The sequence below is a fragment of the Leptodactylus fuscus genome, chromosome 5 (genome assembly GCF_031893055.1).
Source record: "Leptodactylus fuscus isolate aLepFus1 chromosome 5, aLepFus1.hap2, whole genome shotgun sequence".
NCBI lineage: Eukaryota > Metazoa > Chordata > Amphibia > Anura > Leptodactylidae > Leptodactylus > Leptodactylus fuscus.
Window position 1 is genome coordinate 85,051,098 of NC_134269.1, and position 24,545 is coordinate 85,075,642.

The 24,545-nt window shown below is 41.6% G+C and overlaps 1 protein-coding gene across 1 annotated transcript in view; it reads left to right on the forward strand.

Annotated features, from left to right (window-relative positions):
• The window catches only part of ENTREP2 (endosomal transmembrane epsin interactor 2), a 638,923-nt gene that overhangs the window by 574,706 nt on the left and 39,672 nt on the right, over positions 1-24,545 (forward strand). The window contains exon 8 of the mRNA XM_075273590.1: positions 23,594-23,669. Within this exon, the coding sequence (XP_075129691.1) occupies positions 23,594-23,669 (76 nt within the window). The remainder of the gene's footprint in view (positions 1-23,593; positions 23,670-24,545) is intronic.

Consider the following 24,545-nt stretch of genomic DNA (forward strand, 5'->3'; position numbering starts at 1 on the left):
TGCGAACCAAACGACTGGCCCGATCTTCACCAAATTTGGTACAGAGATACTTCAGGTATCCGGGAAGGTTTAAGACGAGACTCCAACTCGCTCGGACGTACCATTGCTGAGATACAGCATTTCAAACACAGTGCCCCCCCCCCCTTAGCCAATACAAACCTGCAAGTCTTTCACTCATATTCCAACTGCAATACACACGGTCACTCCACATGCACAATACAACACTGATATCCAAACTGAGATACACGCATCAGAGGATTAGATACACAGATCAGCACACAGTATCACATGCCAGAGGATTAGATACACGGGTCTGCACACAGTCCCACAAACCAGAGAATTAAATACGCATTTCTGCACACAGTTCCACACACTGAAGGGTTTGATACGTGCATTTGCACACGGTTTCACATGCCAAAGGATTAGATACAGGCGTCTACACACAGTTCCACACTCCAGAGGATTAGATACGTGCGTCTGCACACATTTGTACACGTCATAGGATTAGATACACGCGTCTGCACACAGTTCCACATTCCAGAGGATTAGATATGCGCGTCTGCTCACAGTTCCACATTCCAGAGGATTAGATACGCGCATCTGCACACAGTTGTACATGCCATAGGATTAGATACACGCGTCTGCACACAGTACCACATGCAGTAGGATTAGATACGCGCGTCTACACATAGCTCCACACGCCAAAGGATTAGATATGCACGTCTGCACACAGTACCACACGGGGGAGGATTAGATACGCGCGTCTACACACAGTACCACATGCCATAGGATTAGATACGCGCATCTGCACACAGTACCACATGCCGGGGGATTGGATACGCGTGTCTACACACAGTTCCACACGCCGTAGGATTAGATACGCGCCTCTTCACACAATACCATACAGGGGAGGATTAGATACACGTGTCTTCACATAGTTGTACACGCCATAGGATTAGATACACGGGTCTGCACACAGTCCCACACACCAGAGGATTAAATACGCACTTCTGCACACAGTACCACATGCCATAGGATTAGATTCGTGCGCCTGCACACGGTTCCACATGCCGAAGCATTAGATACAGGCGTCTACACACAGTACCACACTCCAGAGGATTAGATACACAGATCAGCACACAGTATCACACGCCAGAGGATTAGATACACGGGTCTCCACACAGTCCCACACACCAGAGGATTAAATACGCATTTCTGCACACAGTTCCACATGCCGAAGAATTAGATACAGGCGTCTACACACAGTTCCACACTCCAGAGCATTAGATACGTACGTCTGCACACATTTGTACACGCCATAGGATTAGATACACGCGTCTGCACAGAGTACCACATGCCGTAGGATTAGATACACGCGTCTACACACAGTTCCACATTCCAGAGGATTAGATATGCGCGTCTGCACACAGTTGTACACGCCATAGGATTAGATACACGCGTCTGCAGACAGTACCATATGCAGTAGGATTAGATACGCGCGTCTACACATAGATCCAAACGCCAAAGGATTAGATACGCGCCTCTTCACACAATACCACACTTTGGAGGATTAGATACGTGTCTCTGCACACAGTACCACAAGCCAGAGAATTAGATACGCGTCTCAGCACACAGTATCACACAGGGGAGGATTAGATACGCGCGTCTACACACAGTTCACATGCCATAGGATTAGATATGCGCATCTGCACACAGTACCACATGCCGGGGGATTGGATACATGCCTCTACACACAGTTCCACACGCCGTAGGATTAGATAAGCGCCTCTTCACACAATACCACACAGGGGAGGATTAGATACACGTGTCTTCACACAGTTGTACACGCCATAGGATTAGATACACGCGTCTGCACACAGTACCACATGCCGTAGGATTAGATACGTGTGTCTACACACAGTACCACATGCCTTAGGATTAGATACACGCATCTACACACAGTACCACATGCCATAGGATTAGATACGCGCGTCTACACACAGTACCACATTCCGTAGGATTAGATACGCGCCTTTTCACACAATACCACACAGGGGAGGATTAGATACGTGCATCTGCACACAGTACCACATGCCAGAGTATTAGATACGCGCATCTGCACATGGTACCGCACGCCAGAGTCATTAGATATGCGCGTCTGCACACAGTTTCACTTACTGGAGGATTAGATACGCGCCTCTTCACACAATACCACACGGGGAGGATTAGATATGTGCATCTGCACACAGTACCACACCAACAAGGATTGGATACTTTCATCTAAACACAGTACTACACGGGGAAGGATTAGACACAGCTTTACTCCAGGTATCCATAACAACTGATCACAGGTTTTTCACTGACATCCAAAATGAGATACACATAATCACATGACGCTTATGGACATACACACAAACAGCATACAAAATACACCAGTGCAAAATTGGACAATTCTTATGGGGCCGCTACACAAACATAAAATGTAATATACCCGTGCGAAGCCGGGTCCTCCCTCTAGTATATATATATATATATATATATATATATATATATATATATATATGCAATTACAATCTTAATACCTAATTTCAGTATCATATTGCAGTTAAACTAATTTCTTTGCACCGATCCCTCCATTGTATGGTTCAGAGCTTGCATAATACACATGGAATTTAAAGTAGCCTTCAGTAATAAATAAAGTATTCTTCAAATTATTTTTTCCCACAACAAAGCCCAGTTTAATATCCCACTTTCCACTCTACCACAATATTCAATTTTCAGCTTCATATTCCTTATAAATGTGGAGCACAATGTCTGCCTAATGGAATTGGTCATGCATCTTAACAAATCAGACATCTTATTAAAGCTCACACTTGTACAACACATTTAAGGGTCTCCATTTCTGTATTTACATGCAGACAGTGACTGTTGATCCATTTGTCATTACTGATTTAGAATGTGTCGCAAAACAATTTTTTTTCCTCCTTTCTGACTTTGTGGGAAGACTCGCATTAATGTCGAATTCCACATGAACTGAAAGCGCTCTTCCTAATAGCTTTAAAATAGCATGTCACATTTAGTTTTATGAAAGGCCAAATTTAAATTAAGTCTTGGACACAAGTGCTGGCTGGGAAGTGATTGATGACTTTTCGTGGGATCTGCCACCGGTTTTATGAGATGTCGGATGCTTAAGTGTGCTAAGACTGAGCTGGGATGATGCTTTTTGCCAAACATGACATCCTCTGTGTGTCCTCTTGACCTTGTCACAGCACATTTTGTGCTTTATTTATAACTGCTATATAGAGTGAGAATAGTTTAGGACCTATAGTTTTATGTCATTGTCATGAAGCCTTTATTGTTTTCCTATATACTTTTCAGCAACTTGATGAAAGATGTTGTACCATAAAAGCTGGAGATGCTTAAAGGGGTATTTCCATCTTTAACATGTCCATCTTAGACAATATCTAAGAAGGTAATCTCACTAAGAGATTGTTAATATATTGTAAGCTGATGGCTGGTCAGGTAATGGAGGGGGTGTACATCTCACCCAGACTACTCAGGTGGGTGAGATGAGAAAACTCCAGGAATGTTTGTTCTCAGCAGACAACTTTTGTCTGCTAAACATTTTGTTAAATGCTCAGTACTGGGCTGTATTTTTAGGAATGGCGGGTAGGTTGGTAGTGGGACCTGTCATTCCACCCCGCTCCAGTCCACACTTTGGGGATGTTTCGGCAGCAACTCAGCTGCAGAGAGTCTCCTCGTCAAGTAGGCTTAAGAAGCCAGCTCCAGCAGCAACACTTTGGAAGAGTTTGGCTGGAGAGCCAAAGAGAGAGGTCATATTTTTGGAGCTGTGTCCTGAATGATTCTACTGGCTTTTGAATGTCTGTTACTCTAGGTGAGGTAACCTATTCTATGTTTAGTTAGAGCCTAGCCGGGCAGGTATTTATTTTTGTATTGTTTCCTTTTGTTGCTGCACTATATTTTTGAGTGAAAATAAACTCTACCTTTGTTTTGGACTAAAGAAACTGGACTTGTGTGTCTACGCCACCCCACCTAGCAACCCCAGACCCTGACATATGTAAATAGTTAATCCAAATGCATCAGTATCTGTACTATAATTACTAGTTAGACTAATGCTAAATTCACGCTTGCATTTGGGTCTCCATTGTTCAGTTCCGAATTGTGACCCGAAAATGGAGACCCTGTCTGCTTAAACCACCCACCATATTTAAATACTGAGGGACAGTATCTACCACGCAGAGGCAGGCATCAGAAGATCTTTTTTCAGGCTAAGGGGACGGGTGTGCGATAGTCTGTGCTGAATACGGAAATAGCTTCTAATCTATAATCTGATGAGGGAAAAACTGGCTGGGAGCCAAAATAAAGGTACATATCCTCAGAACTTTTAGTGTGTGTGTCATGGGACATAGTAATTTGTTTGGCGCACATAGTGCACCTGTTTCTCTTTCCCACTTGGGACAGATTTCATGAAGGGGTACTTGTCTTGAGAAGGAAAAAACACTGAACTGCGTCATAATGTCATTTTACCAATTAATAACAAATGGCGATGACGCAACAAATTTAACAACAAATTTTTTGAATAAGGAACCTTTGCAAGGACTACACAGCACAACTCAGTACAGAACACCATAGACCAAACTTTATCAGTATCAAACCAGTCCCAAGAAGCTCTAAAGAAGCAGATGCTCAGAAGAAAGAGGACACAGAAATTCAAGGGTAGTAACATATAAATTAACACAAATGGCAGGGTGTTCTTGGATTGTTACCCCAGTACATGTTTTAATGTGGCGTTTATGGTCTTCTGTTCTTCTTTTTGAGTATATCAACCTGCATGGCCATATGTTGCCTGTTCCCAAGGACCACTTTTTATAACCCTATTTATTCTGGGTTTAGGGGTCCAGTGGGCAGTAGAGATGAGCGAGTAGTATTCGATCGAGTAGGTATTCGATCGAATACTACGGTGTTCAAAATATTCGTACTCGATCGAATACTACTAGCTATTCGCAGTAAATATTCAATTCAGAACCAGCATTGATTGACTGAATGCTATACAGTGGAGGAGCGCTGTGCAGTTAAAGTGCACAGTCCCCATTATAGTCTATGGGGTCCGTGCGCTTTAACTGCACAGCGCTTACAGTTGCGCTGATAAAAAGTAAGCTCCCTCGTAACCGCAAGCTGCCAGCTCTCCCGACTAGCAAAGACGAGCCTACGGCAAATCAACGCTGGTTCTGCAGCAGGCTCGTCCTTGCTAGTTGGGAGAGCTGGCAGCTTGCTGTTACGAGGGAGCTGACTTTTTCTCATAGGAATGCATAGACCAGCATTGATTGGCCAGTGTACAGCATTCGGCCAATCAATGCTGGTTCTGCTGGAGGCTCATCTATGAGGAAGCGGAGTCTAAGCTCGGACCACAGCAGTCTCCATTGTGGTCGGATCTTAGACTCTGCCTCCTCACAGACGAACCTCCGGCAGAACCAGCGTTGATTGGCCGAATGCTGTACACTGGCCAATCAACGCTGGTCAATGCATTCTTATGACAAAAAAGTCAGCTCACTCATAACAGCAAGCTGCCAGCTCTCCAGACTAGCAAGGATGAGCTTGCTGCTGTATAATCAGCGTTGATTTGCTGCAGGCAACTCATGGACTTGGTGACTCTCCTTTAGTCGAATAGTAGTTTCTCCTGAAATGAGCATTTTTTTTCCCATAGACTATAATGGGATTCAATATTCGATCGAGTAGTCGAATATTGAGGCTCTACTCGAAACGAATATCGAATATTTCACTGTTCGCTCATCTCTAGTCTGTGCTCTGATCTATGAAAGACTGCCTTCCATGTATGAATGTGCATACACCTACAGCTGTCACTCACTGAGTAGTACCACCCATTTGACTCCTTAGCCCCAAATGAACAGGGTTATAAATGGATGAATGACATGTAGTGCTAAAAATTTTCTAATACAACTGCATTTTATAAATCCTATAAACTCTGGCGCTATATCAGATTAAAATGACCAGCTATTTGCCTTATAATCTGAATGAAACTGAATAAAATAACCTGGCAAATTGTGTTGTCACCCTTCTGCGATCAGCACTATGGCATTGATACAGTTTAATGTGGACCTCATCAGTTTACATATGTAGAGAACAGATCCAGTTTAGAAAATATCTACAGCATAACCAGCTCACTAATAATAATAATAATAATAATAATAATAATAATAATAATAACAATAACACATTTTGTTTATATAGCGCCAACATATTCCGCAGCACTGTACAATTTGTAGGGTTCAAATACAGACAGAAAGATACATTACAAAGAAAGTCATTTCACCCAATGGGACTGAGGGCCCTGCTCACAAGAGCTTACAATCTATGAGGCAGGTGACACAAGAGATAGCACTTTATCTTTACTAAGAGCAATGATACACAGTTATTTTATTATTTATGGAAACATCTAAGAATGTTACTTTTTCCTTTCTAAATCATCCCTTTATCATCCCTTCTATCCCCTTCCACTTTCTGGTTAATGCATTTATAGTTTAGCATTTGCACACATATAATGTACTGAATGGTTCATTTACCAAATGTCTTCATCATTTATCTCATTGTGCAGTGCCACAGAAGATATATGCACCATATAATCATACAATAATAATAGAAATTATATTTGATGTATAATTCTAGAATTCTGTACATCGGATTCATATACACATGTGGGAAAGTAAGATTATCTCTCAAAAGCAACAGCATGTGATTCAGCTCTGATCAGAATAATAAAACTATGGGTCATAAGTACTGATTTCCAGGCTCCATAGGAAATCACATCCAGTCTATATATAGATCTACCTCAAGGCAATCCATAGCACAGAAGCCAGATATAGTCAAAATGTGATCTCATCAAAGGAACGAAAGGAGCCAAAAACATCCAAATTGTTTCAAGGGCACCCCATGAATATTAAAGTACTGAAATATTTATAAATCTGGCACCAGAGCCAAGAATAAATGACCAAATAGTCACCTTTGTATAAATTATAGTTTTTATACATATTATTCTGTGCACGACATGTGTGTCCTGACATAGGCAGATATGGCTCAGTCACTACAAAGTATGCAGTGCAGTGTGAGTATAGTTAAAGTGCAATCAGGATTGGTCTTATATTTTCCAATATCCCTCATAAAATTAAAGGGGTTGGCCACTTTCAGAACAATATTGAGAGATCAATGTTCTTATTTGTATAATAAAAGCTGCATTATGTATCAATTTCTCACAGTTTTTAGATCTTTGCAGAATGAAAACAAGTAGCAATCTAAAAAATCATCAGGAATTGATATGTAAAGTATATTGAAAAATCGTACAGTGTTTTATTACGCAAACAATAACATAGTTAATGCTCAGCACCATAATAGTACGCCGCTGTAATGCCACTGGCACAGTGTTACACAGCTGAAGGCCGGGACCAGCCACCGGAGTTGGAAGATAATCCGACTCCAGGAGATTAGCCCCCTCGATGCCGTGATCAATAGCGATCATGACTCCCAGGGGGACTGTGAGCAAGATCATCACCTCCACCCCCACATCGCCCCTTGGACCCCCTGCGATAAGAAGGCAGGTTCCTAGGGTTTGCCATGGAAGCCATGGCCTCCTGACTGCCTATGCACAGTTCCCATAGGGACTAAAGTACTATGTTCTGTAATACTATGTTTAAAATACACAAGCAATAAAAAGTAAAAAAAAAATCCTTTATTTTTTAAATACATAAACATGTTAGGTATCCTCCACATGCGTCTCAACTATCCAAAAATAGCGTTAATAATCCTGGTAAATGGCAAAAAAACCATACTGCAATGTGAAAGTTAGCATATTTTGGTCACTGACTTTCCACCAAAAATAACAAGAAAAAGCAATATACGTAAGAAATCTAGCATGAATTGTGCCAAAAAGTGAAGTACATGCTGTGTTTCTTATTTAGGCTAAGGCATCACGTTTTTTCCCACAGCGCTTTCACAGAAAGTCTGCACAGTTTTCCTCTGCGAACTTTCTGATTTGATTATACTTATAGGGAAACCGCCAGCATTTCCGTAGGCATAATTGACATGCTGTGATTGACAAAACCACACTGGTTTTGGAAATTGCAGCATTTCCGCCACAGGTATTTTTCTGCAATGTGTGGATGGGATTCGCTAGCCCCATGTGCGCTTCAACCTTAGAATGGTTTTAAACACCTTTCCCATTTTGTAGTTAATTTGGCACAAAGTATTGGTATACCGTAAGCTGCCGAGTCATGGCATAAGGAAGAGAAAAAAAAGTCTAGTTATGTTTAGTAAGATTCATCTTTTTTTGTCAACTGTCAGTGTATCTACTGTATAGAAAGCTATATACAATTTTGTTAAATTAGTATCCATTGATGTGAGGATATTGTAGATGCATTATCCATCAATAAACTTCCAATGTTAATTATTAGTAGGGTGTAATACTTTATTATCTAGCATACATGGGCCCCAGCAGTTTGTTTTTTCAGAATGTTTTTATGTAACATCCTTTACATTTCCAGTGCTACCTAAGTGGTAACGTCCAAAAATTTTAAATAGGAAATGCTGCAGATCATGTCACACCGATGTTAGATTCAGGGAGACATGAAATTCAAGTAGTATCAGCATGTAGTTCAGATTATATAAATTTACACCATGCTGTTATATATAGACAGAAAAATAGTAGTACTGCTTCATTATGGACGCAACAAGTATATAAAATTAATGCAAATGTCTGCCAGCTGACACTAACCTACCCTGTTTCCCCAAAAATAAGACATCCCCCAAAAGTAAGGCATGGGGGAGGTTTTGTTAAATTGCCTAATATAAGGCACCCCCCCGAAAATAAGACATCCCCAAAATCACAGCAGCTGGCAGAACACTGTGCTCGATGTTCCGTGTGCATAGGTATGCCGGCTGCTGCCTCTGCTGTGATACCACTGTTCCTGCTGCTGTAAGATGAGCTGGGAAAGCATCGTATGCTGCAGGGAGTCCACTCTCCCAGCTCATCCCACAGCAGCCAGAACAGTGGTATCACAGCAGAGGAGGCAGCCAGCTTTCCTGTGCACACGGAGCACAGCGTTCAGCCGGCTGCAATGCCCACTAAGTGAGGCTCTCCGGCACAACCGCCGGAAGCCTCGCTAATCTCTGCTAAGCTCCGCCAACCACTTCCACCACCGTAACCAACAGCAGCACCAGCACTGCTATGAAGATGGGGAAGGTAACTAGCATACCTCCCCACCACCACCTCTTGCACCACCTACAACCGGCAGTCATGCCTACACTCCGTTAAGGAAGCGCCGGCATGACTGCCGATTGTCCCCTGCTCCAGCCGCTCCATAAGACATCCCCCGAAAATAAGACAGGTCATATATTTTGGAAGAGAATTTAATATAAGACACTGTCTTATTTTCGGGGAAACAGGGTATGTATGCCACAAGATATGCCATAAATGTCCTATGCACAGAATGTCTGATAGATGGGGTACTATCTCAAGGGACCCTCATTCCATCAGGCAAAACAGCATGCACATTGAGATGGAGAACTGATGGAAAGGTGGCCGCACACGTGCATGGCTCTTTAGATTCAGGTCTATGGCACTTACAAAACACAGCTGTGCACTCTTGCTCCAATGCGATTTTCAAATAATGTTGACCGGCTGCCATAAAAAATCTGCTGCAGAAACATTTCCTCCTCCTATTCACTTCAAATGGAGCTTCAGGAAGAATCCGCCCAAAAATCAAGCAGAATGCTTTCAGCTAGTATAAAATAAAGCGCCTGCTTCTCACTGAAATGAATAAGAGGCAGAATTAATGTAGTTTATTCCGCCACAAAAATTCCACCATCTTAACTTACCCTGCGTTATTACGAGTTTTACCCATGAAACTCAGGCCAGATTTACCGGGATTGCCTCCCAGTGACATATCGTCCCATACTAATATATTACAGGAAAGTATGTTGGGAGGCAGAGACTCCTTGCATCATAGATAGCTATGCTTGGCGTCCTTCTCCCGGCCTGATGTTCACATATGTAAATGCAGGGTTAGAGTAAAAGGTAATAATTTTATCAATATCCCAACTCTTGTGCACTGACCCCAATTTCCATTTTATACCCTTTTCCTTACCTTTCCTCCTTTCCTTTCTCTCTGTGATATAGAAGAACCTTATCTTTTGTACTTGTACTTTTATCTTCGGGAATATAGCTTGTCATAGAACGATAATGCTCACACAATTGCTGTTGTGCTTTCCTTTTTTATTATAAGTGCACATTCATTGTCAGTTATTCAGTAACATTTTTGTTAATGTTGTAAGCACATCATATATTGGAACACGCAACACATTAGCAATGTTAACAACAACAGGAATACTTAGAGCAAATACTTACAAATACTTTATCAAGCAAGAGACAGGGGATGGAAACAAAATATTATAGGTCTCTACTATTACCTGGTCGCAGTAACCACCCACATATTAGACTGGCATTACTCAAAACACTCCAAATTATGGCTCATACTAGAATGCCATTTATCAGAGCCCACTTGAATCTCTCTCATAGCTTCCTAACCACCACTGGTCAAGTTTAGAGATGAGCGAGCACGCTCGCATAGAAATGAATGGACGTAGCCGGCACGCGGGGGGTTAAGCGGCCGGCTGCCGTCAAAGCGGAAGTACCAGGTGCATCCATTCATTTCTATGGAGCGTGCTGTTCGGATCGGCTGATCCGAACAGTACTCGCTCATCTCTAGTCAAGTTCCTTCCTTTCTGCACTACCATACATTGTGCAACAGATTATGGGGACATGTAAACATACCTAAACTCTGTGTAACTGTTTACATCCAATGGCCCCTTCACTATTTCATACAACCCAGATTTCACCCCGCCCATGCTCCACTATTCTTTTCCCTACACACTAACCATAAACCCCTCAGATTTCACCATATCCTCTCTCAAATCACATAACAACATAGTTCCCCCTTCGGATCACTCAGTCATAACAAAATGGCAATACCTTCAGTTGACACACTTTCATGCAAAGATCATGGACACACAACATATACATAGACCACTATATCCTTTCAAAACACTATGTATCTCTGCCAACCCCCACACAGGGTGATATGCACCATATACTACCATCCACTACTGTGAAACCCACAATCGCTTCCCTTACCACCCTTCACCAGGATATGGGAGGAGCAATTTGGAGTGACCTACTCCTGAGCCAGTGGCATTCTGTCTTTCAGTTGTACCATAAATTCTCAATCTCTGTAAATCCAGTTGCTGGTGTTCCACAGACTGGGACTGAAAGGCACCTGGGATAAGGGATTATTCACATGACAATGAAAGACAACTGTGTAACACATATTTTTGCAATATCCAACAAACGGCTGTTTTGAGAACGTGTTGAATTCAATGCGTATATTCACATGGCTGTTTTTAGATGGCCCCTTTACACATATGTCAAAAATTTACGTGCAAAATGGACATGGTGCCATGTGAATAGACCCATTGACATACATGGATTCTATAATAACCATGTGATGTCTTTTTAAAAAGTGGCCGTCGCATGGCCATTATTCACTTCTATGTGAATAAGTGCCATCTGCGGACTCGCACTACAGTGTGAAGAAGGCCTAAAAGTGTCCAGTTGTTCATGCAAGCTATGCTGATGGTAAGAGCAAAGGAAGGTAGCTTCTTCTAGCCTGCACAACTGCAATACTTCTAATGTGGGCTATAAGGGAATAACAATGCGTTTCTACAACCACATATACTCTCTGATAGCATGATAACACATAGGCTATGGTTGTAAATGGTCCTATCAGTAACCCTACACATATACCTGATAATTTCACATCTTATTTATTGCATAGTATATGTAATGTTAACCGAGTCGCAACATGCAACGCTTCCAAGGCTGAAATCTAGTATTAAGACCAGGTAAAGTAGCCCAAGGCACTTAAGTTTCATTGCATGGCAACAAGAGGAAATAGACAACTATATATTGTGTAAGATTTCAGCAACCACAGATTATTCCCCAGATGCAGTTTAAGGACATTGCCTGCAGAAAGCTGTTTAAGTTGGCGGGAGTCCAGTTTCCCCTATTATAGACAGGAGTCCATTTCCATACACATCTATGGGCTGATTGCCGGCACTTCTGGCTCCAGAACAATTCTCCGTTTTGCTTCATTTTATTTTTTGCCCACTTGTATTTTTTCATGATGACATTTTTAGCAGCACTTCTTGAATCTCGAGAATTCATATGCCACATCTGCTGATTTCCTCGGATGTGTTCAGCTCACTGCCACTTCCTTGATTGAATACATAGGAGCTATTTCAGACATTCCCACTGCAAAATTTAAATAGGATTGCCTATGATGCTTGAAGTGATCACATACTTAACCTGTATCGGTGTCGTACTGGAGGCCTGGATGCGACCTATTTACAATGAATAGCTCACAATGCTTTATGCCTTTTTCTCTGCTTTTTGTGACTTAGATCTTTTGTAATCTGTGCAGTGCTCTTGTAAATGACCTTGTAAGGAAACACATCCACTGCCTGCTTTAAGTTTTATTTAACCTCCTGCTGCTTAGGGATGCTTCTCACCAACCATTTCTATCCTTATCTAGCAAATGTTACTTTTAAGCTAATGCGATATCCGTCTAAGGGGAAGATTGACTTAGTCACAGTTTTGCCTTTTCTTGCTGTGTCCCATTGATAGTTTTACACAAAAGTATAGAACTATGTGGCCTCATTAATGGTAGCAAAGTTTAACGCAAAATATGAGAAATAACATTCATTGAACTCCGTTTTTTATGCTGAATATATAACAGCTATTTATAAATCTGTATTTAAGGATATGTATGATCCAGGAGACTATACTCTCCCATTTCTTAAACCAAGGACTCCTATTTAACCCGTACAGATCCTGACACATGTCCCTATATACAGGGGTGAACCTGCTCCTTTCGCCGCCCGAGCGAAGTACAGAAAGCCGCCGCCCCCCCCCCGCCGGAGGAGGGAGCGGAGCGGGGGTGTGGCTTAGCGGAGGGGGCGTGGCTCCTCGAAAGGGGTGGGGCTTAGCACCGTTCGCCGGCAGAGAGCAGGCCCGGAGACTGCCTGCGCTCTGCCTGAGCGTGCGGGGAGGCTGCTGGAGCAGCGCTGCTCCAGTGGCCTCCCCAAACCACCGCTCTGTGCTAAGCCAGTCCAGGACAGCTTGTCCTGGACTGGCTTAGGTTAGCAAAAATGCCGCCCTCCCTGAGGACCTGGCATAGTGACGCCTGAAGCGCTCGCTTCAGGTCGCCTCATGGGAGGTGCGGCACTGCCTATATACTGGAATCAAAGATTTGGTCATTTGTTAAAGAAAAACATTCCAGACTAACCTTTACACTAGCAATACTGGGCAGACGACAAATCTATTTGGGTTTGAGAGCCCATTCGGTAAACACCAGCTCTACTTATAGGCCTGGTTCACATCTGCATTTGGTAATCTGTTCAGGGAGTCCACATGGGGACCCCCCGAACAGACTGCCAAATGCATGGGCAAGTGGTGAGCTTATAAAAGCACACGGACCCCATAAACTATAATGGGGTCTGTGTGCTTTCCGCGCGGTGTCCGCATGTTCTATGCAGACACAAAAGTACTTCATGATTTACTTTCCTGTCCGCATGACTCGTACGGAGACCACACAGAAATTACACGGATCCCGTTACAGTCTATGGGGTCTGTGTGCTTTCATTGCTCACCGCTTGTCAATGTGTTCAGTAGTCTGTTCGGGGGGTCCCAATGCGGACTCCCTGAACGGATTATCGAGTGCAGATGTGAACAAGGCTTTACAGAAGACAATGGATTGGATAGGAGAAAGAACTGGGCTCATGTTGACCATGGAGCGGGACCTAAAAAGGTTATTAATGGCGGTCTTAGGTCTCCTGCTTTAATTACCTTTTTTTTAATAGAAACTACATGAAATAAAAGGCAGTGAGAGGGAGATAAAGCATAAAAATAATGTAAAATCTGCATTTATCATTGAAAAGGAAAAGACCTCTCCAACATTGTAAACATGCCACAACTCATTGACACCTCTTAGCTCATTACTTCACCTTTATGATGTATTGTCACAAGTACATATTATAACTTGTACAAAAGTTCTTGAGTGCTTTTGATTCTCACATATAATGTTACCTTATACTGTAGCTGACTCTAGAGACATGACTAGTAACACTGCCACAACTGTCCACAGGTTCCATCTGGTATTGCACAAGTATTGTGAAGTAGCTTTCACCTATTCTCAATGACATCATCAAAAATAAAAAAAAATTGGTGTTTGATAGCTAAAATCAGTAAGGCTACCAAAATTTGCAGTGTGGCCCTGACCTTATACTTTATTTACTTCTTCATACATTTTATCCAGTAATATAACATATATAGTTTACCAACAAAGCATTGAAAATGTAAGAGTTATAAAATATTTTAGACTATGCAATGCAGACACTACATATGGATTTGCTTATAAAAAAAAAATGAAATACTTGAGCAATATGTTGTAAGAAGGAATGGCAGATGCACTCTAAGTAAACTTATATAAAGCTGTGAAATAGTATTACTTTCCTGCTCTCAGAGGGTGATGTATTCTCCACCATCAGACCACCCGTGAACTTAATCCTTATTGTTACATGAAGCTGCTTACATCTACTAAGATCGGAGTCATCTATTCAAAATTAGATTTTTTTCCCTCTAGAGAACATAAATCTTGTTTTCATACTGTACTTACATGATCACTTTTTTCTTTTTTAGTGAATCTTAATTAAAAGGTTTTTTTTTTTTTTATAAATGAATAGTGTCAAAATAAAAGTACTAGTGCCAACTCCTAAAAGTTAGCATCTATGTGCTGTGTATGTAGACTAAAGAAGAATCAGTGATTATGAAACTGGATCCTTTCCCACCCCCTATAAAAGGAGTAAATTTACCTAACCAGCATAGAATTGGTTAGATAAAGGGGTTATGTGATCTTTTATAGGCTAAGGCTTGGTTTACACATCAGTGCTCGTTCACATCTGCGCCCGGTCTCTGTTGTGCAGGTTTCTGTTTCCTGAACAAAACTGAGCAGGAGACGGAAACCTGCAGGACTCTTTCATACCCATTCATTTGAATGGGTTTGAAAGATGTCCGGCCGTGAACGCCGGTGTGCGTTTTATGCTCTCCGCTGCGAAACCGTTTTTTTTAAATCGGACACAGAGTCGGACATGCAGTACTCTGTGTCCGGTTTAAAAAAACAGTTTCGCGGCGGAGAGCATAAAACGCTCACCGGCGCTCATGACCGGACCCGGTCTGACAGCTTTGCATGCAGAAGATGGAAAGCTCAGAACGGACTCTGGACGCTAGTTTGAAGCTAGTGTCAGTATGCCATCCATCCGTTTGAATTCAGTTTAAGACTAAAAACAGATTGATGCACATACTGATTGTATACTGATTGTATACTTACACTTTTTTATGCTGATAGCAAATGCTGTCCACCCCCTAGAGGACAGGTAAGGGGATTAAAAGTAGCTAATTGTAAACAGAGTAGAGATAAGGACATTTATTATATGTTCTTATCTCTACTCTGTTTACAATTGCTACTTTTAATCCCCTTATCTGTCCTCTAGGGGACAGCGTTTGCTATCAGCATACAAAGGTGTCAGTATACAATCAGTATGTGCATCAGTCCGTTTTTAGTCTCAAACTGAATTCAAATGGACGGATGGCATACTGATGTGTGAACCAAGCATAAAGGCCCCACAGGACATCCCACAGCAAAAAAGCGCTGTGGGAAAAACTGCAGCGGCAACGCATCACGGTTCTTCCCGCAACACTTTAGACAAAAAGTCTGACAGGGACTGGACTGGCTGGAATGCAGGCAGCTTTAGCAGGCTGTTCATCTTTTCATAATCGGTTAACCACCAAAGCTGGATAAAGAGAAGTGGTCTGTTACCTAGGCAACTAGTTGAGAATGCATAATGAGCAATATCTTGCATACAGAGAAAGATAGATAAAGTAATGTATTGGGTAAAACCCTTCATTTAGCTTAGATAAAATATGATCTTGGAGATCAGAATACCCCTTTAAGGTGACATCACCTAGCAATGCACAGGGACTTATTACACCTTGCTTCCCCTCTAAGAATTCTGGGAAAGGCATATCAAACAAGTCACCCATGATGGAAAAGTGGAACTTGCTTTAGCCCCACCTTTTGGAAGGTTGCTTTCTATCGATCAATACCCGGTTTTCCTGAAACTTGTTTTTAAAATCTGGGAATAAAACCAGAGTTAGAATATCACCTCCAAAAGGAAGGGGGACCCCTCTACAGACACCTGTTTCAAGGTTATTACCTCTCATCAATGATCTACATGGAGCTACAAAGGTGGTGCTAGAGTAAGTTCCTCTTATCCAGCAAGGAGGATTTAATTGCCTATTTTTTTCAGAACATTTTAGGAAAGGATGGTCACAGAAGAAATGGATACTTTCTCTGACTATAAACCATGTGTTGAAGTGGTGTTTATGAGGGGCTATGAGTCAATATAATAAACTGGGTGGTTTCTTGAATATTCTTCCCAGTACATTGGGTGGCTTAGAAGACATCTAGGTGCAGAGTCAGGCTGACCTTCCTCTCTGGGTCCCATCTTCTAAACCACATGGGCCCACTGTATGTACACATATCCCCTACTCAAAGAACAAAGAGGGCCCGTGTTCAATGCAAGAGCCAGGCAACAGGACCCCAGGACAAAAATAATCAAAGGCAACAGCTAAGCTTCAAACACTACTAGAAAAAAATGATGTTGAGGAATTCGCAAATATGGCTGGTAATACTTGCATGGAACTGTATAGTGTGCTCCCAGTAGGAATATTTCTATTTGGCCCTACGCAACCCAGTCTGAAGATGCCAACTCCTTTCCAGATGTTGACAACGTGTTATCATTCAACTATATTCAGCAAAAACAATTGTTAAATTTTACCCCTTTCATATTTCCTACTTGGAATCCATTTCTTTTCAGTTAAAAGAAACCAAGCAACCTAAAAAAAAACACTCAAATAATTGAAGACTTAAAGAGGACCTTTCATCAGATTGGGCACAGGCAGTTCTATATACTGCTGGAAAGCCGACAGTGCGCTGAATTCAGCGCACTATCGGCTTTCCCGATCTGTGCCCCGGGTAAAGAGCTATCGGTCCTGGTACCTTAGCGCTTTACAGTCAGAAGGGTGTTTCTGACAGTCAGTCAGGAACGTCCTTCTGTACAAGCAGCGCCAATAGCGCTGTACTGTGTGAGGGGGAAGGAACGTACTCACAGTGCTCGTCCATAGACGAGTATTATCAGGAAAGGAGGGGGCGCTTCTCCCCGCTCACACTGTACAGCGCGATAGGCACTGCTGTGGAGAAGGACGTTCCTGACAGACTGTCAGAAACGCCCTTCTGACTGTAAAGCGCTACGGTACCGGGACTGATAGTGCTTTACCCGGGGCACAGATCGGGAAAGCCGATAGTGCTCTGAATTCAGCGCACTGTCGGATTTCCAGCAGTATATAGAACTGCCTGTGCCCAATCTGATGAAACGTCCTCTTTAAGACATTGAGCAGTAAGCATTTTACATACTGTAGCAGTTTAAAATCAGTCATTTTTATGTATTATAGACTATAAATCATACAATCAAAAAGAAATCTAGAATTCAGTTCAGTACAACAGCAGGAATCTCTTAGTACTCTCTGGAGGAAAGGGCCATTTATTCCATTTTGCTGTGCTTGACAATACCTTAGCTATAGCTAAAAATAGAACAGCAATAATATACGGTAGATTAGGAAATGCCACCAAATGAAAGTGATTAATGCACATTTAAATGTCACCATATTTTAAAACTGCATAATGTGCAGAAAGTTCTCAGGAAGCAACAGAGGAATTCGCCGTCTGTCACAATAATGGCTTAAGCACATCTCCAGTAAATAGCTCTAATGTAAGAATTAGTTTTAGGTAAAAGGTGAATCAAACTAGTTAAAGGGGTCTGTCAGAAGAACGGTCCTACCAAACCAGCAGCACTGCAACCGAGCATAGGCTCACCTGAAGAAAATCTATTCCCCTTGCTATTGGGTGCCGCAATTCCCAAGATATCAGCTTTATTATAAATATGCAAACGAGGACTTTGGATCCATGAGGAAGGAATAATTCTTCAGTAAGAAGAGAGTGACAGTGACATCCTCATTGCTTCAAAGTGCTCCTACAAGCAGCTCTGGTCCAATTCAAATAAAATGTGCATAGCTGCAGTACCCCAGTGTCACCATAGACAGGGCTGCAGTTGGACACCTGTGGTAGAAAAGAAAAACAACATTTATTCATATTCAATAGTTGGTAGAACCCAGCAGATGCTTCATTGCAGATGCTTCATTACGGATGGTATTGATCAACACAATACTCCCCGATGTCTGTTGAAACTCCTGGTGTATGTGAGCCATCGGTTGGGTGCAGTTTTTCTCGCCGGTCTCTATCTCCCAGTTTCGGGGGTCTGCCCTCTCGGGGCACATTCCGACAATCACCGTTCATCTTCCACTTCATAATTACATAGGCCACTGTTAATTTTGGGTAATTCAGCTCGCTTGCTATGTCCCTTAAGGATTCACCATTTCTGTGGTACCCCACAATTATCCCTTTCTCGAAATTGGACAACTCTGCACTTTGTGACATCTTGCATGCAACTAATGCCAATGCACTAATGCCAATGCTGTTTCCTATTTAACGGCGGAAGGTGTGACATACATCACGACTGCAGATATCTTCATTTGCATGGGTGTCCAAATACTTATTAGTAGACAGTGTATTAGTTAATACGAGCAGAAATTCTTCCAGACGCATCACTTCACACCTATAGGCATCAACTGTTTGGTATGGGGTTTGGGTGTTAGACAACCAACAATCAATACAGATGACATCTCTTGTGAATAAGCCATCAGTATAAAAAACCATGTTGGGGCTGGAAAACCATTTTATGTCATCTAGAATTTGCTCTAATAAACTCTTACACAAAAAAATTTAATGCAATAAGTAGGATTGGGCCGATCTTGAAATTTCAGGATCGTTTTTAAAATCCGATTTCCGATCATTTTCCATTCGAACCCGATCCCGAATCCAATTCCGATCTCAATGCCAGTCAATGGGATTTTTTTTAATAATTGAAGATCGGATTTTAAAAACGATCCTATTCACTACACAGCATGTAGTCCAAAAATTGTTTACATTTTTGTACTCCACGCTTTGTAGTGATTAAAACAAAATGCCCTGGCTACTTACCCCCCCTGGTGTCCACTTACCTGCACAGATCTGCTGCCACTCCACGTCCTTCTCAGTCCGGTTCTCTCTCATTGACATGCCTTCAGAGCGCTGTGCGCGCCCCCACCTCCCTAGGCTAGTATTAGAGATGATGGGGGTAGGCGGGGCTTGTTGTGGCTTAGGAAAGGGTAGGCGGGGAGACATGAGTGCATCATTTACGTCTCCCCTCCCAGTACCCGCCCACACTCTCCTAAGCTACCAGCCCCGCCTTCTCCCAACATCTCTAACAGAAGAGGAGCGAGAAGAACGGGCAGCGGCAGCACTTCTGTGCAGGTAAGTTGAGAGAACTTCGCAAGTAGACAGATGCTATCTACTCTCCTGCTTTGTCCCTGCTTTACTGTATACTCAGCTCAGAGTTGAGTATACGGTAAAACAGGGATGAAGTAGAAGGGTGGCAGGCTGTGGTAAATCCATAAGAATAAATGGATGCAGCCGGCACGCAGGGGGTTAAGCGGTCGGACGCCGGCAAAGTCTGTGTGCTTGCTGCTTCCATTCATTTCTATGGGTGCGTGCTATTCGAAATAGTAGTTTCAAATAGCACTCGCTCATCTGATACTGTAGCTTTTCCCACAATGATTGGCCAGTAGACAAGCATTGTGGGAAATAACCTCCTACCTCGATCCCGTCGGAAAAGATCGGGATCGGAATTCCGATCGTGATCGTGAAATTTACTCGATCGCCGATCGGAAACCAATCCTTTCCGATCCCATTCATTCAACCCTAGTAATAAGCATATTCTTTTTTCACAAAAAAGTTACCAAAGCCAGACAGAGTCATAGATGTAACTATAACTATTGTAACTGTAACTATTCAAAGTACTTGTTTACCTCTTAGCAAAATAATTAGAAATTAAGCATTTGGCCTAGATGGCCAGTGCCCATATGTCTAATGTATTTGCGTCTCTATTAATCAGATTTTTTGGCAATGTATATGGGAACACGTGTATTTCTTCTATTATATATTTGTTTTATTACTATCATTAATCACTTGGTTTGCATTTGTAGAGTCATTGATGGCGTATTCACTTTTATTGTACTATTTAACATAATTTTTTAACAGCCAAGTTTGTGGTGTTAGAGTCAGGCAGATTTTAATGTGTGTCCCTAGGCAAAAAGAAAAAAAAACATGCTGAGATGGCCATGAGTAACCGTTCCCTTAATAATCTAACCAAGAAAGAGCAAAAAGTAATATCTATGGATAAAAGTTACAGGAAATAATGTCCTGTATTAATAATTTTTTCAGTATGTGGCACCTTTACAATGTGAAACTTTATAGTCACTGTAATGTTTTTTTCATAACCCATCACCTTTCATGCAAATTCCATATAGAATCTCTCTTTCAGAATAATTGATTCACACACAGCCATACAGTTCATAATACTGAATATCTCCATGCCAATGAGAAGAAAAGTCAATGTGTAGATCTAAAACAAAGACTCATACACTGGCTCGTGATGTCAAAATTAATGCAAAGTTTTACCTGAAAATGAAGGGGAGAAAAAGTCTCTCAGTCATACTCACTAAATAAGTCCTACTTTTCAGCATATAAGTCTTGCCAAATATACTATAGTGTAATATATATATATATATATATATATATATATATATATATATATATATATATATATAAGTTAGTTCATTAGAAGCATATTTTGTGTCCCAAGACAGGGACACAAAACATGCAACAAACCAGTTTATTTGGGAAAGCAGGAAAATAAATAAACCTTAACTTCAGGCACAAAATGAGCAAAACAAAATACAGCCTTACCTTCAGGCAAAAACAAAATAAAAACCTGCTCGTTTGAGCTACTAACTAAACAGAAATTATAACCTAACTATATGTGTGGCTTACTACTAGCCACATGAAAAAAAAAAAAAACAAGTACAACTTTGTCTCACGGGACTCAGGGTTACAGGACAGAACCACACAGCATCCTTTTTTGGCCCAGTAAGCCAAGATTCTAAACTTGGACTGAGGCCTACTCCAGATCCAACCTGGACCACACATAGGTCAGAAACCTGGGGATGATATATCTGGACTCCAGCACTCTGCCCATCACCTTCATTTTATTATTTATAATCAATGTATGTTTATTAATTTTACTTATATAGTGCCAATATATTCAGCACTTTACAGATATGATTTTGCTAACTGTCACAAGTGAGTAGGAGGGAACCCAAAGAATCATGGGGAGAACATACAAACTCCATGCAAATGTTATCCTTGGGTGGAATCAAACTCAGGACTCCAGCATTGCCCAGTTTTGCACTGACCTACAGTGCTGCCCCATATTATTTCTTCAGCTCTTTTATAGACTGTTGTTTAGCAGTAATATAATAAACCTTAGATTAATATGACCTAGAGACAATAATTTCAGCAGGACTGGCCAGTGGTGTAATGTATAAGCAGAGGTCTTGATTTTTCCCTGATCATTTGGCAGGACCTCAAAAGGGTAAGCAGGAGACAGATATGTCTTCCAAGAATTTATTACTATTACATCTCTTTATTCAGAAAAAGTGAGAGCTGGGCTGAATGGAACATATTGGGTGCAACAGCTATTTATGGCCAACCACTGGTGTAACTATAGCGGTTGCAGCTGCAACAGAGTCCATAAGACAATGGGACCACATGTTACGCCAGACCCGGGCAATGTACGGCTCATGGGCCATATCCGGCCCCCTGACTGATTCAGTCTGGCCCACATAGCTTGACTAGGGAGGCCTGTCTTAGTGCCAGATGGACAGTGCAAGAAGATGGAGATGTGTGGTGTTTTGTCCTAAGGTACTGAGAGGGGAGGGAGGGAGGCTGTGAGATGCAGGGTGGAGAATGTGTATGTATGTGTCTGTGTCTCAGTAACCTAGAGGCAGAGATTGAAGGGGAATGTTATACTGGGGCAGATATGGAGGAGGAATGTTATACTGGGGGCAGAGATGGAGGGGGGACATGAAACTGGGGGAGAGATGGAGGGGGGACATAAAATAGGGCAGATGAAGGGGGATATGAAACTGGTAGAGAAATGGAGGGGGAACATGAAACTGGGGGTAGATGAAGGGGGCACTTAAACTGAGGGGACAATAAACTGGGGACAACTGGAGGAGGCATTAAACCGTGGAGGTAGCTGGAGGGAGACCTGTCTGCCTCTAGTTGCCCCCAGTTTAATGTCACCCTCCAGCTACCCCTACAGTTTAATTGTTGTTTCCAGCTGCCTGAGTTTAATGTCCCCCTCTAGTTTCCACGACTTTAAACTGGAGCACTAGGAGAGGGACTTAATACTGTGGGGCAGTTGGAAAGGAACATTATAATGTGGGGACATATAATGTACAGGTGACCGTAGAAGGATTATACTGTGTGGGGGCACATGAAAAGATGAATGAGAATGGGCGGAGTCAACATAGAAGTGGGTGGAGCTAAATTTTCCACTGCACGCATGGCCCTCTAGAATAGTTTCAATTTCTTATGCGGCCCCATGGGAAAATTAATTGCCCTCCCCTGTGTTACGCTCAACACATTTCATCACCTTTCTGAAACCTTATGATGACTGGCAGTCACTGCATTGTAAATCAATGCCCCTGCCTTCTGGTGAGCTAGAGTGAGAATATTTATGATACACAGTATTTCAGAAAGAAGAAATGTAAGCATCTCATGGCACAAAATAGCAGTTAACCAGCAGCATATAATGAAGAAGTGATTTTTTTGCGGGGCTGTGGCCCAAAAAGGGGTAATCCACTGATCTGAAACAGTTGGATTTTTTTTCTAGCCCTTACCACTCCTGGGCAATCAGTGCAATATGTTAATTGGGCTGTCTAGTGTCCTGGATTTGATCAGGCAGCCTCGACTGTACGGAGTATAAATAGCATATTGAGGGCTGAATCTCATAGAAATGATTGTTCAGGAATGGTCGGGGCTACAGAAAATTTTTTAACTGTTTCAGAATCAATGTGGAGAGATGGTGCGAGGTCCTCTTGAAGCCTATGAGACTTGATGGAAAATCTTGCATTGGGATTACCCTTCTGTTATTTTTAGCTGTTCTAAGTACATGAAACTCCTTGGCAGAATTTTTCACTATATTTTATTGGATTGTAATATTATGCCATTATATAAATAAAACTAAAGATTATAGTGACATGTAACCTTAATAATACAGAATTAAATGGATACAAATGTGTACATGATGTATATATCTTATGTTGCCACAGGGGAATAGCATTGACCAGCAAGTGACAGAATCCAGTGTCGGAGACAGAAATACTACAGCTGGCTTCAGCACACAAGGTTGGCATCTTTTTATGCAGAAAATTCCATCTTGAACTGATTTACTAAATATTGCTCTTTACAGTACATTACATTTTTCCTTGTATTGTCTTTATATACATTTATGTTACATTATACTGTTAACCATAACTTTTGGGAAAAAAACCTAAATTACTTTTGTATATAATATATTAAATATATAATTTATGTACCCCGCACCTTACTGTACATCACTGTATTTGGAAAAGCGTCCCTTAATCTCAGGGTCTTACTATGAGGCTTTTATAATGTCATAATGTCTGTAATGCGTTTTATTAAAACCTGCCTCACTTCATCAGTGCTGTTCTCACTAACATATAGTGGGCTTATTATACAGATATTGTGTGTAGCTATTGCTTTTAAGTTATTTGCTTTTTCCAGAATTATTTTAATGTAGCATAGATATACAGCTATTTTACTAACTAATATTTTATTAATATTTATTAAACTCCAATATTTAGATAGTAACTATAAATTTACACTTTACCCCCATTCGTCTCAAACACGGCGATTTATAACACTAAAGAGGAAGCCATTGTTAATGTAGTATAAGAATATGTTCATTTGGGAAGAAATGTTACAGTAGTAGACCAAGGACTATTTAGCATGATCTAAGGAACCACTTCCCTACACAGGCCATGTAATTGAAAAATCTGCATGTTCGATTCCTTCCTAGGGCAGGATTTCACAGGATTTCCTGCTAAGTAATTTGGTAAGCGCCTATAAATTTCCTCTAGACCCTGCATTTCTCTGCAGTGGATAGCCTAAAGTGGAGAGAGCTTTCCTGTGAATCATATTGTCGCCTTTGTACAAGAGATATAGCCATGTTTCCGAAGAAAATACGTATGGAATAAACTT